The sequence below is a fragment of the Trichogramma pretiosum genome, unplaced genomic scaffold, assembly GCF_000599845.2.
Source record: "Trichogramma pretiosum strain Unisexual culture from Peru unplaced genomic scaffold, Tpre_2.0 scaffold90, whole genome shotgun sequence".
Taxonomy (NCBI): Eukaryota; Metazoa; Arthropoda; class Insecta; order Hymenoptera; family Trichogrammatidae; genus Trichogramma; species Trichogramma pretiosum.
Window position 1 is genome coordinate 83174 of NW_019641031.1, and position 17029 is coordinate 100202.

The following is a 17029-nucleotide window of genomic DNA, read 5'->3' on the forward strand; positions in this document are numbered from 1 at the left end:
TCATAATAATGTATGTACATGAATACTATCATCAGTATTCAATATTTTTACATTGAAAGTTGTATGTATGAAAAACATCTGTCTTCGACTCATGTATTCATCAACTCTAAACATTTTTCATTGACAATCATTTGTGTTGATACCTAGAAACTATTTTTAAATAAAATCAATAAGCGACTAAGTAAAACAGTATTTTATAATTTTAACTATACTTACGTAAGAGCCAAGCAGAGGTTCCTAAAACGAATAAAGTTTACGCGTGGTCAATTAAAAATCAGTGATAGAGCACATAAATGAAAGTACAAAAATGATATTAATGCATGTAAATATAATTAAATGATATTTTAGTGCTTGAAATTTAGTTATTCATATAAATCAAAATGGAATTGAGAGTTCAAATTATTATCATATGAATTATATCTTTTTATTCATTTATTTATTTATTTGTTTAATTTAGTTTATTTTTTGTCAAAATTATTATTAGTAAAGGAAACGAAGTATATATATATGTATTAAGGCCAAATTTATACTCATACATTTATTGTACATAAAATTGTGAACGTCGATATCTTTAAGTAAGTTTCTCACATTTGTTTTCTCATAAGTAAAAGTCCTTTGATCAATGCTTTTATCGTTTCGAGCCCTCCTCCGTCAACTTTCGTTGGCTTTTCTTTTATATCATCTTCATCGACGTTACATCATTATTTTAGAACAATTGTACTATATAAATAATTATTTTTTTGTCTAATTCAAAAGTAACTCCGAGTCACGACATTATTTTGGATGATAATTATAATCAAAACACTTGTACATTCGTTGGGCTTATATGCATTAGCGCGAAAGGAACGGAGGGCCTTGTCAAACCAAGCGAACTTCAATTCTATAAATTATGCGTAATTTGTATTTTCAAAGTCTTTCAGGTCCAGAAGAAGTTGCTCGTCGCTTATGTCCGGATTTCGATAAAATTGCTGATTTCCGAGGACTTTTTACAATTAATCGTTCACCTTCGAATTACTTGTACACGTCAAAATTAATCGCTTAATAATTATATTTATATATAAAATACGTCGTGCGTATTAGTCGATAAAAGAAAACGAAATGTGCTATAATGTCATGAAAATTATAGCATTCCTCGTTTGTCTTTACTTTTTAGATAGGGTCGTATTTTTTTTTTCGATCAACGGAACATGTCGTGTAAATTTTTTTCTTCTTGTTTTATACATTATAAATATGAGCCTATACATATTAGATATTATTGTAACACGTTTTTTCACAAAAAACATATTTCGCTCTATGTTATATAGAGGACTCGTAAAATCATTTACATATATATTCATTGTATTTTTTTTTATATTTATTTTGTATATACGAGAAAACAACCGCACTGCAGTATAATGTCAATCATTCACGTATATCATTAGCGCTATGTTTTTTTTACTTTTTTTTTTCTTTGGTAAAACAATACTTTTCGGTTTTTCTTTTCTTCCCCTTCGCTTAGTCTGATTAAAAAAGTTCGTCTTAACAATTTGTATCCTTGCAAAAGTTTTTTTTTCACGCGGACATGAATCGGAGATGTTATTGTTCTTAGATTAATTTTATTTGTATAATAGATATTCGATAGGATTGTTTAAAAGTCGCAACTTACATATGGTTTCGAGATAGATTCAAACAGAAGACGACATTATTCATGGGGCGTTCGTTAAAACGAGCTTTTGATTAATTATACTTTTTGTACAGCTCTCTCTCTCTCTCTCGCAATGAATAATTTTTCTCTCCTCTTTTTTGTTTCCTTTTCTGATTCGCGTCTCACCTGTCGAACTCGGTTCGACAATTCGGACCAACGATTTATCATGCATACCAATATTATATATAGGTCACCAATGTGTATCGTGATATAACTTGACATACGCGCTCCGCTCAAGGAAAAAGACAATAAAAAAATTCGAGTTTTTGTTGTTGTTGTTGTATGCAATATAGGGTACATATGACCACGACGTAGTGTTGAGTTATAAAATAAAAATATATCTTTTAAGCAACAATATAACCGCTCGTTCATTGTTCTCTTTTTTTAAATCACAAAAATATTTCCTTAGTATATTTGTATCATATTCTATATATCATGTACTTAGTATATTTTTTTTTAACTTTTGTAATACTTAAAACATTGGAGTCTTACATTGCAATATTCATGTGTTATGAGCTACGTAAATCGTATTAATCTTTTCGAATGATTTCTTTTTTTTAGCGAAGAAACAATATTAAGGATCAATCGCACATACACATTTTGACACGTGATTTTCTTGAGCTTATTCGCTACATTATATCCGCCATACGTAGACCGTGTAAAAATATAAAAACGCAACGGGTTAAGCGGTTAGTTTACATTATACAATTACCATGTATTATCATTATTATTACTATTACTATTATTATTATAATTATTATAATTATTATTATATAATAATGTAAAACATTAAAAATATCGATTTTCATAATCTGTATAGTGGTTACAGACTTGCAACCTGTATATTATTATATTAAATGATGTATATATAAATATGCATACATTCCATGTACATCATATATAGTAGTTTAATACATTTATATACGAGTAGGTGAGACTATTATATAGCATACGATATCATGTACAGGGTATTACAATTATCTTGTAATTTCAAAAAATTTGCACCACTTTTTTCCTATTACACGTACACGGCTATATGGGATCGTTAATTTCAGTTTTACCCTTGTTTTTTTTTTTACCTTCGCGCGCGAATAACACACAACAAGTCTAGAATGATATATCTATATTAACCGCGGTAATTGTCTTAACGTAATTGAGACTCGAGAATGTCATATTTTTCACGTACCGTATGTGTATAGCGTGTGCGGGGCAGGGCAAGAATTGTTTCGCGTCTGTGTGCAATATATGTGTGTACAGCAGTCTTTGAAAGGATCTATGGAAGTCGGTGGCAAAAATTATATTTTTCACTGCCTTTTTTCAGCGTAATTTAAAATGAAATATTTCGCGACAAAGAAAGGAAATTATCACTTTTTTAAAACATGATAAAAAATGCGCGAAGATTCAATCAATCTGCATCGATAAGTATAACAGTTGGATATATCCGCGGTTTCGTAGAGCAAAGAAATCATATTTATTTTATATTCAATTATTCGTACAGGTGATGGGTAGTTGTTAAAGTCGAGCTCGATTCCTCTTCTCGATCGAGAGTTTTATTATCGAGATTTCAGACGCAGCCGCGGATGAACATCGACATCTCCTCCCTCTATCTCGATAAAGTCCACATAGATAATGCAAAAATTGGCACATAAAGGCGAGCATCGGCAGCGCTCGGCACTCGTTTATTAAATCGAAGGCAATAAAAGAATACCACGAGAGAGCTGGGAAGATTGCATGGAAATATTATGAAAAGAAGCCTCGACAGCTGCCTGGGCTGTTTCTCTCTCTTTTTCTCGTAATAATGTTTTGTATGTATTATAAGTGTATACGCTCGCGAAATGAAAACGCGAGAGAGAGTGAAAATTTACGCTCGCGCTTGTTATCTCGAAGGAAATATATTATAATATCGAGAAACACAGAGAGGAGGCAGGAGAGAGAAAAAAAAAGAATGGAAAACAAGCATAGCGGCAGTTCATTGGAAGTGAAAAAGAAGCTGAGAATCGAGAGGAGAAGACGGCGGCGGGGGCGAGGATGACTATATCGCTTCTGTTTCACTCGGAGCGCGGACGTTGCTTGGCACCATATAGCCCCGGCGCTGTTTTATACATGCGATGCGCGCGCGGATCATTTTTCAAATCCAAAGATTTTATACTCTCGTCCGCTACTCCGCGTGTATATGCACAGCCGCGCAATAATGCATCGCGTTTTATTCTCGCAGCTGATATAGTTATCGCCGGCGCATCCTTCCTTTTCCTCTGTACTGTGCTCTCTGTTTATATCCATATTCATCGAGTATTGATTTTTCGTTTTCTCTTGTTTTTCGGTGAGAAAAGCTCGCCGCGCTGCGCCCGAACTCGAGAACTCCCTGTTATTATATACGTTTTCCGTCGATGTATTCATTATTATAGACTCAAAAACTCGTTGCTCAAACTCTTCGTTTACAATATTATTATTTTTTTACAATCGATACAGCGAGAAATTAACCGGATTTATTTTCCTTAGGGATTTTTTGCACGCGTATTTTGTAGAAATTTTTTTTATATTAAAATTCGTACGTTTCTATAAAGTGGCGTTGATACACGCGTATAATGTAGCTATTATTATCATATAAACATCGACGATTAAGAACTTCAGCGACCATGTCGAGTTTTTTTTTTCGGGGTGACATTAAAACGAGCAATGTTCGATACAGGGATTGAATGCGTACGAATCTGGAAGGAGGTTTTTGTCGCTTCGTACGAGATATATTTTTATAAGAGTAAGTATCGCTCTATATTTTTTATGTATATAATACATGTGCGTGGTTATACGTAGGGTAACGTCACGTCCGCAATAATATGCGCCTGCTATAGTTCAAAGTTTTTTTTTGCCTTTTTGTTTCGTTTCGTTTAAATCGTGAACTTTTCTTTTTTCGTCTCATATATACGTGACGTAAATATTGCAATGGTTTTGTATTGTTCTCGTTGTGATGCACGAAGAATTACGCTCAAATACTAATTTCGAAGTAATTAATTTTCGCTCCCGCGCCAAAACTTGCAGGTCGAATATATTATGATTGTATTGCAGTACTGTTTTGTCGACGAATCAAAAAAACTTCATCCGAATAAAAAAATGGAGTGAAGATCTGTCACTTTGATCGTGAGTTTTACAATTTTAAATTATTTCATACCTAAACATATCCAAAAAATTGTCGAAATACTTTGTGGGATGTAGATTTACTCGAATAAATAAAAAGTAGTACTGATTTAAATAAATACTTAATTTTATAATTAATTTTTTTAGGGGTTGCATGAATTATTTCACGTATTCCCAAAGAGAAATACCGATAATTTTGTCAGTACAACTTTCACGATCTCTTTTTTACTTCCAATTTTTTTCTTTTCGTACAAAATTAACAACGCTCGTCTCGTTCCGAAAATTTTCGAGCAAATTTTTCAACAAACGTCAACGTGTGTGACACTTGAGGTACGAAAAAAAATTCTAACGCGCCTCGTCATCAAATAGAAAAGTTTTTCACAACGGTAATCTATAAAGTTTTGTGCTTCCTCGTGTGGCTTTCGAAGTATCACGCGGGACAAAAATAACATTCATTATACCTGATGCGTGATGGCTTAAAAAATTGATGAAATATTGTCTACAGCTTCGTTCGTTCATCGATGCGTTCTCTAAATATTTTGTTTTTAAAATCGGGCGCGTAACGAAACGGCTACGATTCGAGAGCGACTCTGCTCGGTCCTCGCATTCTGTTGATATTATCAGGTGTATACGAGTATTTATTTTATTCGTTAATAATTTTATATTGGCAGAGTTTTATACGATGCATGGTCTGCAATGATACGGGGGACGATTGAAATATCTCAAAGTGTCGAATAGCATCCCCTAACATTATATATTATAATAATACGATTGAAAATTCAATACGCAGACTATATAATGCGTTATTATATCTTCGATCGCGTTCGATTCTTTGCATGTCAATGGAAGACTGGTTTATAGATATCATAGAATAGACGTAAATAATACGCAAGATCGTTATTTCGGCATTTTTATCTTTTTCAATTTATAAAATCTTTAATTCATATACGTTTTAACGAGCCAAGGGGGGGGGGAAGGTAAAAATGCGCTCGTTATTTTATCAGTTATGTGAGAAATGAGCCGGTGGAATTATATTCTTTCGCGCGCTTCGCAATATATATCATGAGTATACGGGTGGAAAAAAGCACGAGTCTTAATGTCTAATTGTTACATTCGGAAAATAAACGTCGCAGAGTCGAAAGAATCATTTTATCTTTTTTTTTTTCGTTCGTTAATTCGTTATTACTTATTATTTTTCCTCGCTATTTAATATGGCATCGCTGAAGCTTTGGTTAATTTGGCACGTTCGATTAGAATCCTCAATATTTTGAACTATACACGGTAATACAATATCGCAATAGTTTTACCTCTATAGCATAATCGGTACAACGGTATAAATTACGTCCTAAATATTCATATTGCAATACGTAAGTATATTTTGTTCGTATTTTTATTTTACTTTTGGTTGCAAAAAAAAAGTCTCCGCTCACCTCGTCGAGACTCGAACTTACCTTGAACTTTTTTCTCTACTCATTCACACGTATACGTACGTGTGCGCATAATATATGAATCGTCATTATATGCGAATGATTATTGTAACGTGTATACGCGTACGTTACATATGTATAAATCGTCATTTTCGAGTTTTTCATCGTAATTTTTTTTTGTCGTTCACGCTCGTTAAAATATTTAAACTGGGGATGAAAACGTGAAAATCCGAGTTAGCGGCTCCCTCGCGACCCGACGATGGGGCTCGTAATCGTTTCCTTTATATATTATATATAATTTTTCAAGTATATAATATGATTGTGTGTCTTGTGTAGTTGCAGCTCTCACTTTTTTTTTGTTAATAATATAATTCCTCGTTACAAATATATATTTACAGGCGCCGAATATCGTATATATATAAGGGGGGACGGTGGCGACATCTCCGCTACACCGATGACAGTTGTAATGGCTACATTTTTCAATATAATTATAAATAGTATCGTAAACACACACACACACACACACACACACACACACACATACACACGCGTCATGTTTGATCGTACCTACAAGTAATTATTTCTACATACTACGTGTACGCATAGGAATGACTATATTTCTTACGCTGCTCTCTGCCCCTTTGGCAATTATAATTTTCTCGTAAATAATTGTTTTTGTTTCGTCTCTTAATATCTATTCTCTATGTATAAATATTCTATACACATTACCCGTGTCTACGATATACGTACGAGGTAAGAAAGTTCATTTGTGCGATCATCATTAGCGCGATGACTCGGTGCGTTAGTATTATAGCGCTTGTTTGTCCATGATACACAGACGCGCGCGGCGCGACGACACATGCACGGCACGCACTTGGCCGACTCGTCTCTCGGCGGAGAGAGACACCGAGCTTGCAGTTTTCCTAGCGCCACCCGAGCTCTCCATCTTTCTCTCTCTCTCGCTATTTCTTGCCATTTCGCCCCGTGTTCATTTCACTGACGTTTTTTTCTTCTGTTTTTTTTATGCACATATACGCGCGCACATCCCGAGCAATTTTTTCCTCTCTCTCTCTCTCTCTCTCGGCTCTCGGCTCTTGCCTCGCGCGCAGCACTACGCCTTCAGCCGCCTCCTTCTCTTTCTTTTTTCCTTTTTTTTGCCACTCTATAAGTACACAACGTGGAGCTGTGCATACTCCCTCGCTCACGTACACTTGCACGGTGCACAGCGATCCATATACTCACACACACACACACGCACACATAGGGAGGCGAGCTTTTATACGCAGCGAGCATATAACACGCAGTTTCGGTCTTTATACGCCTCATGATTGTGCTTTCAGCGTTATTGCAAATGCACTCGGCGTCATATATATATACACCTCTACGTGTGTGTATACGGCCTATGTAAATGTGAGAAACAATAAGCGCGTGCGCGCGACGAGTTATTAGAAATTCGGGCCGTCTTGAGAAGGATCGCTGCTACACGCGTGTGCGTAAAAAAAGCTCGAGGCAAGCATTATTTTTCCTCCGTGAGCGACGTATTCTCTCTCTCTCTCTCTCGCTCTCGAAATGATTAAAATCGTATAAAAGCCGAGCAGCTCGGGGATTCGATGAGCGAGTACACACACGCGTGCATGTATTTATGCGCGCGGCAGCAAGATGATAAAAAAGCTCGTCCAAGAAGCAGCGCTATATCGACGCTTTTTATTTTCGCGCGCGCGCTCACACCCTCGAGCGTGAATACATATACACGTATACATCTGCGTGTGTATGCATTCGCAGCGCAGAGCTTCGAGCTTTATATCGCCGTGAGTAAACGTCTGAGCTTTTAGAGACCGAAAGTTATCTTGTTATTATATATATATATATGGGTCAAAATAATACTTTTTTACAAAACCGTGCGCACGTATGTCACCGATCTTGACGCGCTTTTGGTATGTTATAGTACATGGTAAAAAGGTCCCAAAAAAAAATTTTTAGACCCCCTCCCCCCTCCTACCCCCCACTTCCGGTATAAACGTCCATTTTCGATCTATATTTTTTCTGAGGACATGAAGCAAGTAAAAAATCTGAAAAAATTCATAAAAATACTTTTCCACAATCCAAACAACCTTGAATTTTTTCAGATTTTTTGAGTGCTTCAGGCCTTCAGATAAAATCATTGAAAATTTCAAAAATCGAGATACGGCGGTATGAGCCGATGTAGTACTCGGAAATTTTTTCAGTTATTTTTCGCATTAAAAAACATAACCTCAATTTTTTTCAGATTTTTTCAGATTACCTAACGCACCTTTTGAAGCCAAAAACCGATTTTTTTGACGAAAATAATTTTTTTAGGACAGTACGGAGCCTCGAAAAATCTGAAAAAAATTTTTTCTTGTTTTTTTCATCAAAATACGTAATCTCAAATTTTTTCAGATTTTTTAATTGAAGGCGATAGCTTCTAGGGCCGAAAAATGCTATTTTTAACAAAAAATGGTTCCTAGAACCCGATGGTTCCGGTGAAAAAATTTGAAAATATTTTTTTTGAATTCCTTGTCAAATTTTAATAAATTTTGACCGTTTCAAAAGTTCGATTGAAGCTTCCTAGCTCATTTTAGAGCATCAAACGAGTTTTATCATTCCTTAATGTCTTCAGAAACGTCTTCAGATATTTTGCACTAATCTTTGTCCTGCTCTAAAATGAGCTAGGAAGCTTCAATCGAACTTTTGAAACGGTCAAAATTTATTAAAATTTGACAAGGAATTCAAAAAAAATATTTTCAAATTTTTTCACCGGAACCATCGGGTTCTAGGAACCATTTTTTGTTAAAAATAGCATTTTTCGGCCCTAGAAGCTATCGCCTTCAATTAAAAAATCTGAAAAAATTTGAGATTACGTATTTTGATGAAAAAAACAAGAAAAAATTTTTTTCAGATTTTTCGAGGCTCCGTACTGTCCTAAAAAAATTATTTTCGTCAAAAAAATCGGTTTTTGGCTTCAAAAGGTGCGTTAGGTAATCTGAAAAAATCTGAAAAAAATTGAGGTTATGTTTTTTAATGCGAAAAATAACTGAAAAAATTTCCGAGTACTACATCGGCTCATACCGCCGTATCTCGATTTTTGAAATTTTCAATGATTTTATCTGAAGGCCTGAAGCACTCAAAAAATCTGAAAAAATTCAAGGTTGTTTGGATTGTGGAAAAGTATTTTTATGAATTTTTTCAGATTTTTTACTTGCTTCATGTCCTCAGAAAAAATATAGATCGAAAATGGACGTTTATACCGGAAGTGGGGGGTAGGAGGGGGGAGGGGGTCTAAAAATTTTTTTTTGGGACCTTTTTACCATGTACTATAACATACCAAAAGCGCGTCAAGATCGGTGACATACGTGCGCACGGTTTTGTAAAAAAGTATTATTTTGACCCATATCTATATATAATATATATATGAAAAGTGGGCGACACGCCTGTAAGCAAGCTAGAAAAAGCTTCGCTCGTGTACAGCACAGCAGGTGCTTTTGTAAATGTCTCTCTCTCTCTCTCAGTGCTGCAAGTATGTCGCTCGGCGATGCTTTACAACACTTACTAGTTGCTTGTTTTTATTTCCTTGCACTCTTGACGCTACTTCGCTCGACGACGACGACGACAACGAAGAAGAAGACGACGACGACGACGACGACCGTCAAGAGAGATGGCCGAGTGAAGTGGGCGGCAAAAGAAAAAAGCTTCGCTCCCTCATCTCTCTCTCTCTCTCTATTTCACCTCGCGTGAAGAAATTCTTCTAGATTCTTCGTTTGCTCCCTCTTAAAAAATTTTGAGTGGCACACGAGCGCGAGGTGACGTCTTTTTTTTTTCAACTATATTTTTTTCACGACAGGTATAACGATTACATCGTCATTGCGTATCGGCTGTTCGCTCGTTCGAGGTAGAGAGAGACAATTAGCCCACGACTCGGGAGACGATGCAACCGACTGCTGCTAATCGATTCGACATCGTCGTCGGGACTTTTTTTGTTGCTTTTGTTCGATTTGTTGTTGTTGTTGTTGTTTTTTTGTCAACGTCGACAAAAAGAGAAGAGGAGACAAGCCGAGTTTCGACAAAAACAGACGCGCATAGAAATCGATGGAGAAATTAAAGCAAGTGCGAGAGAGAGGATGTAGATAAACGTTCTCTCGGGCCATGCGCGCGCGGAGACGTCTATACGAATTCAAAAGCTTTCGGGAGGATTCGGGACTTTTACAACGTGCATATATGTATATAGAGCGACGACTGCAGAGCAGTCTCTCTCTCTCTATCTCTGGGCTGGCACGAGAGCCAAATTGGTCGCTCCGCGCTCTCCGCGCGTCCATTTACAAAACGATCGATCTTCTCCCGTCTCTTGCTTTTTTTTTTTTTTTTTTTTTTTTTTATTTATATGCGCAGCGCAGAAATGCTTCATCCATACACGTGTGCGATCGTGAGCGAGAGACGACGGAGAGAGACTGTAAAAAAGAATGTTTCGTCCAATATCCTTGGGTCGCTGATGGAGAATCGATGTATAAAAGCGAGAGAGACAGAGTTGGAGAGAGTCGGAGGGGCTCTTCCGCGAGCAACGGCGCAGGCAGTGCGTGTTAGCAACTTTTTTATTTATGTATATGCAATATACTTGTGCGCGAAAAAGACGAGTCGCCTCTGAAATATATTATACATAAATTATATCCTCGCGCGCGTCCGTCCGATCGATCTATATACGTAGTGCCTCGCGCAATCGCCTCGTAAAAGCTCTCTCTCTCTCTCTCTTTCCGCACTAAAAATCCGATTCCTCCATTCAGCGCGAACGAAAGCGAATCGCGCGAAATTATTATTAAGATTGCGTTTTTGTGCCCCCCCTGTGTACTTACGTTTTGTATAAGGAATTTCTTTTTTCCAGCGTTCTTCTCGCGCCACTGAAATCGAAGCGCACGGATTTAAATTTCGAAAGCTCGGGGAAAATACTTCACAGAGAGAGAGAGAGCTCGTCGCTCGGCGTTCGCGCGAAGTGCAGCAGAAAGCCCGAGTGATAAGCTCGCGATAAATCATTCAAGTCGAGTTGCTCGGATATATATATGTATATATTGCCAGGGAAACGGGAGCGAAGAGAAGAGCGGAGCAGAGAGAGAGCAGGGGCAGTTTCTTTCGCAGTTCCCAAGGATGGTCGAAAACCAAAAAGTTGGTTGGATCTACTTTGGATTTGTCACGCGCACGCACACACACGCACACACACATACACGTACATATACGTCCTATATATAATGCACTGCACCTTCTTAGGCTGCCACGCTCGAGCCAATAATAATCGAGTACGAGTCCCGCACCACCAGCACTACTGATCATCAGTATCCGCGATTCACGCCGGTCCTGTTGCGGCTGTGCCACTTGCACTTGAGTATGCGCACGTAGGTGCGCCTGAACGTGGCGTTGCACAGAGCGTAGCAGACCGGATTCACGGTGCTGTTGATGTAGCAGAGATAGTAGAAAAATTCCCAGAGCTCCTGGGGTATGCAGCCCGTGCAGGCCGTAAGCGGCTTGAGCAGTACGAGTATGTTGTACGGCGTCCAGGTGAGTATGAAGGCCGCGAGGATGGCCGACAGTGTCTTGGCCGCCTTCTTGTCGGCCTTCTTCTCCTGCGACTTTTTCTTCTTCTTGACGGGCGCGACTACGGCGGCTTTGCCACCACCTCCGGGTCCTCCTGCTTGCTTGCCCTGAGCAGCACCCGTCTTGCCAATGTTTTTGGCGTTGAGAGGTATCCGCGAGTCCTGGGTCATCTGCGAGGGCCGACGCGCGAGGGTCTGCTTGCTCGCTATGCTGCAAGTGTCCTCCTCGAGGCTGCCCTGGTGATGCTGCTGCTGCTGGTGATGATGCTGTTGCAAATGCTGGTGGGTCGGGTAGTGGGGCTCGGCGTGCTGGACGATGACGTCCTGATTGGTGGCCCCGGGTACGCTGCTCAGCTCCATGCCCGGCCTGATCGACTGGATGGACAGGACGTCGTCGGCGTACATCTTGATGCTGGGCGCCTCGACGGCGCCGGTGAAGCGGCCGCCCCTGCCGCTCGGCGGCCCCGGCAGCTTGATCAGGATCGTGTAGACTTGCTGCGAACACACAATAAGCGCACGTTTATTTTTTTTTTCGGGTGCAAATTGATCGATCGACATGACCAATTGACGCGTCGATAAATAATTCGCGCGCGTTCGAGTATCGATGAAAATTATGCAGCTATAAATAATTCGATACACAACACACACATGGCTCGTGTTAATATGCAAGGGTCGCGCGCGAATTATTTAAATTTAAATGTTTCAAACGTTTCGCGTGTATATACGCGCGCGCCGATATGACCTACATTCGCGCGAGTCCTGTTAGTAGATATAATATGTGCATAATACATAGATGGGTGGCAGGTATATAGGATGCAAATAGTGCATAACCGAGCGAAAGAATTTAACTGTCTTGTGGAGCAATGGTATACAGTAGTTGTCTCTTTAAACTATCGCCTTTAGTATATACGCTCGAGAGGGGGTGGATGGCTGGATTTTTTGTTTATTCAGAGTACGGTATATATATATATACACGACGCGCCTCGAGTCGTCCCCATGATTGTGTTTGTATTTTTGTCCTTTACTTTTTGTCGCGCATACGTCGTCTAACACACAGCACGACACAGCAGCTCTCGACTATCGTCGAATAGGAGCACATGCACCTGTATAATATATAAAAGAAGCTCGCCGCGGGATGTGCATCGAGTAAACGCGCGCGCGACATACATATAGTACATATATACAGCTGAAGATTGTTTCGCGGCTATATGTACGCGCCACCGCACCTATTCGTTTTCCTCTCTCGGTGCGTCGAGGTATGCCACGTACTCGGGCGCATACCGACTATTCCATATTATACATATGTACGACGTCGAGCTGTACTACTTATAGTTCGACACGGCTCGTCTACGTATGTGCCGCGGCGTGTGTACTACGAGAGGCCGACATTGATGAGCTCTCGGCTACATATACGTACTACTAAACTGTATGTACGTGTGGTACGTGCGGGATGTATTCCTGCGCCTGTTTATGTGCACACGCTTGCCTATATGCCGATACGCAGCAGCGAGTTTGAGCAATCGCTTTTCTTTTCTTCTATACCTTTTTTATTTTCGCTTCTATTCCGCTTTGCACGCGACGCGACGATAAAATTTAAAAATTCCGAAAATTTCGAATCCTGCTTTGAACATTTTATGGGCTTGTATATAATATCTGAGCTCGATCCTGCGCGAGCTAAGAGCGAGCGACGATCGTAAATTGAAAACCGTCGAAAAGAATGCCGAGACTAGCACGCGCGACATAATGAATACACCCTTCTGGCGTTTTTTTTAAGTATTCAGTTTAAAAGCTCGAGAAGCGCGAACATTTCCGTGAAATTAATTTTTTCTTAAATCCGAATAAACGCGGATCGGTAAGCTGGCCAACGTCGCGGCGCTTGTTTACGACAAAACTTCATTGCTCTAAACCCGCGGAGAATCGAAAAGTCGCGCACGAAACATAGTCGAGGAAAAAAAAAGGTTTTATCTCGAGCAGGCTGAATGTGGGAGCTAGTTCTTTGCGTATTCTCGCGAGTGCGTAAAACAATTGGCGACTGCTGCTGCTGCTGCTGGACGAGCTCGAGCGAACTTTTTTTAAACGAAAGGCAGCTGCGACGTTTTCCTTTAATTTCTATTCAACGCGCCAAAGTCCCGCGCCGTCCTGGCAAATAAGTTTATCCACTCTGTATTATTTTTGAGAGCGCCCAAGTAAACCTACTTGAGAAAATACGATTAGCTAGCTCTGCTCGAGAGTATAAGCAGCGACAAAGTTAAAACGCGCGGCAGCTGCTTGGGCGCTCGGTCAAAGCAAAACTTTGCGATCGATATTTACATACGCGCGTATAGGTATATATCGTGCGCCGACTTTTTGGGAAAAAGTTTCCGGGCCGTGTATTATTTCCTCAAAGAGATCCAGTGTATAGGACGATTAGCGCGAAGGGGGTAAAACGATAAACTTTTGCGCTGCGAGATGGGGGCTTAATTATATCGGATCAAGGGGGCATAAGCCTTATCGACGATCTTTACGAAGAGTAACACATTTGAAATTTGTAACGAAGTCTAACACGTTTGGAAAAAAAGCTAATATAACGAAAAATAGCACGTTTTAATTACGCCCAACAAAAACTAGCACATTTCAATTGTTCCCAACGAAAACTAGCACATTTCATGATTCGTATCAAAGACTAGCACGTTTCAAATATTGCAACAAAAAGTAGCATGTTTCATGTATGATTCGTCATGTATACGATCCTTTTATCTGCGTCCTCCCAATTAAAATTTTTATTAATTTCTTTAAGTCTTCAGGAATTGACATGTCTAATATCGTTTTGTGCAATCGCGCACAACACGCACAATTAATAACAATTAAAGATTGTATTTGTTCTTTTTTTTGTCACAAAAATGGACATGTGATACTTCTAGTTGTTACTCTGTATACAATCTATAGAAATATTAAATACGCGCAAAAAATATATGTAAAAAAGGGTAAACGTGAACTAAATAAACGTACTTATTTTTTATAGTAACTGCTGAAACGTGCTAGCTTTAATTATGAAAAATTGAAACGTGCTAGTTTCAGATAGAAAAAATTGAAACGTGCTAGTTTTTATTATAAAACTATTATTGTGTACTAGTCTTCGTTACACATTTAAAATGTGTTACTCTTCGTAAAGAACGTCGTTATATGCCACGGCGAACTTACGGGATCGTTGCTGACGCTCCTCTGGGTGCTGATGGTGGCGGCGCTGAGGGTGCCGGGCGTCCTCGAGCCGGGCGGCGGCCTCATGTACTCGCCGCTGCCGGCGCCACCACCCCCACCCTGAGACACGGCGTCCCTGATGTCGAGATTGAGACTGGTCGACTGGGTGACGCCGAACGAGTCCCAGCGCGACGTCACCGATGGCACGGGCGTCTCCAGCGAGACGGGCGTGAGGGTGGCCTCCTCGTAGCCCGGGGCGGTGCGCGACGACTCGGCGCCGCAGGCCTCGTCGTCGTCGTCGTCCTCGTCGTCCTCGTCGCGGCCGCTGCGCCACCAGTCGATGCACCACAGCTTCAGCCAGGTCCACGACAGCGGCCGATGCTTCTGCAGAAAAGAGGAAGAACGTTAGGGAATGCTCTGGGATGGAATTTTTTCGATATATATACGATAAAAAAGAAGGAAAAGCGTAAATTCCACGTGATAAATAGCGGATAAAATACGTCGAGTTGATTAATTCGTTTTCCGCGGCTCTTACCTATAGGATACGTCTTAAATAATAACAACACCGCGCGCGCGGATGTATAGCCTCGAGTCTCGGGAAAAGCAGCTTTCCTAGCGGAACAAATGTTGTATCGGGGGCCTGCTCGAGAGAGAGAAGAGAGCAATAACGGTAAGTACCGAGTACGGAACTGACGAGGATAAGGTCTACGAGGAAAAAAAAAGAGCGAAAAGGAAATAAAAAAAAAAAAGAAGAAAGTGAGCTAGAAGATTCGAATGGAGGCGAGAGAGAGAGAGAGAGAGAGAGAGAGAAAAAGAAACTCGCGAGTAATTCCAAGCGATTGACGGCATTAAAAGGGCATCGTGAGTGTGTACCCACACACACACACACACACACAGATAGGCTGCGGAACTCGCGGTAAACGAGGCAGTTACTCGAGCAAGGCCGCCGCTGCAGGTAAAGTTATAGGTATATACGAGTCCGAAGTAATAAGTAGGAAAAAGAGAGAACATAATAATACCGCTGGATATGTGTATATAAAAAAGACTCACCCTGTGCTGGGGATAATGCCGGTCGAGGTAGGAAACCGCAATATGCGTGGAATTCAGCTCGTCGCCGGCGCCGGTGCTCGACTCGCTTCTCGGCCTTCTGCACTCCTCCATGTCCAGTGCTTCGTCGCTGCAGTGTCGTTGCGTCGTGCCGCAGGTGCAGAAAAAAAGTGAGAACATCAAGCGCGAAATTCATATATTAATTTTACGGGTATCCATATTGCAATGTTTTTCGCATGCTCTTTCTTTCGTTCAATTTTTGAGTTTGAATTTTCAAAAAAATAGTTTTTCATTGCGTTGTTATCTTTTCTCCTGAGCTTTTTCTAAAAAATCAACTTTTTTTTTTATTTCTATTCGTTTGGTCTGTCAGTTTCACTTTTTTCGATTGTATTTTGCGGAAAATTCGGATTTTTCGTCCAAACTCATCCCATCGTCGTCGTCGCGAGTGTTGCATATATCGATCGTTTCGCGCGCCAAGCTTTGCAAAGACAAAGCCACGAAAGCCCCACTCGCGCGAAATCCGACAATCGAATCATTAAAATAAAAAAAAATGGTAACGAAACAAAAATTTTCGGCAAAAATATCGATGAAACATACACATATAGAAGTGTATGTTGAAAATGACCAAAAGTTGTATAGGCAGCTCAAACGCGGATTCGTGGAGAAATTCCAGCAACGAATTGCGGCTAGGTACGTACTACAACGTCGGTAACACGCAGACTATAACACTTTACAAAGTAAAAAACGGACGGTCGGGGGGAGCTACATCGACGCGCGAAATATTTCGAGTCCGATATGCTGCACACGAGGAAGGGCCAAGCTGCGCTGCGACGCGCGCAGTACAAAAGTTTACATCGAACTATGCATACAAAGCAGTAACAGCAGCTCGTCGACGTAGAGCAGCTTACAATAATATTCGCAGCCGCATTCGGAGCAATCGGTAAAACTTCATTAATAGCTATACGTGT

General features: G+C 40.0%; 1 protein-coding gene across 2 annotated transcripts in view; it reads right to left on the reverse strand.

Annotated features, from left to right (window-relative positions):
• Positions 1-11456: 11456 nt before the first annotated feature.
• The window catches only part of LOC106657596 (muscarinic acetylcholine receptor DM1), a 30104-nt gene continuing 24531 nt past the window's right edge, over positions 11457-17029 (reverse strand). For both annotated transcript variants that reach the window (XM_023458049.1, XM_023458048.1), the window contains exons 4-6: positions 16065-16191; positions 15018-15398; positions 11457-12332 (exon numbers count right to left, since the gene is read on the reverse strand). In XM_023458049.1, coding sequence (XP_023313817.1) covers positions 11577-12332; positions 15018-15398; positions 16065-16191 — 1264 coding nt within the window. In that variant the 3' untranslated portion in view covers positions 11457-11576. The remainder of the gene's footprint in view (positions 12333-15017; positions 15399-16064; positions 16192-17029) is intronic.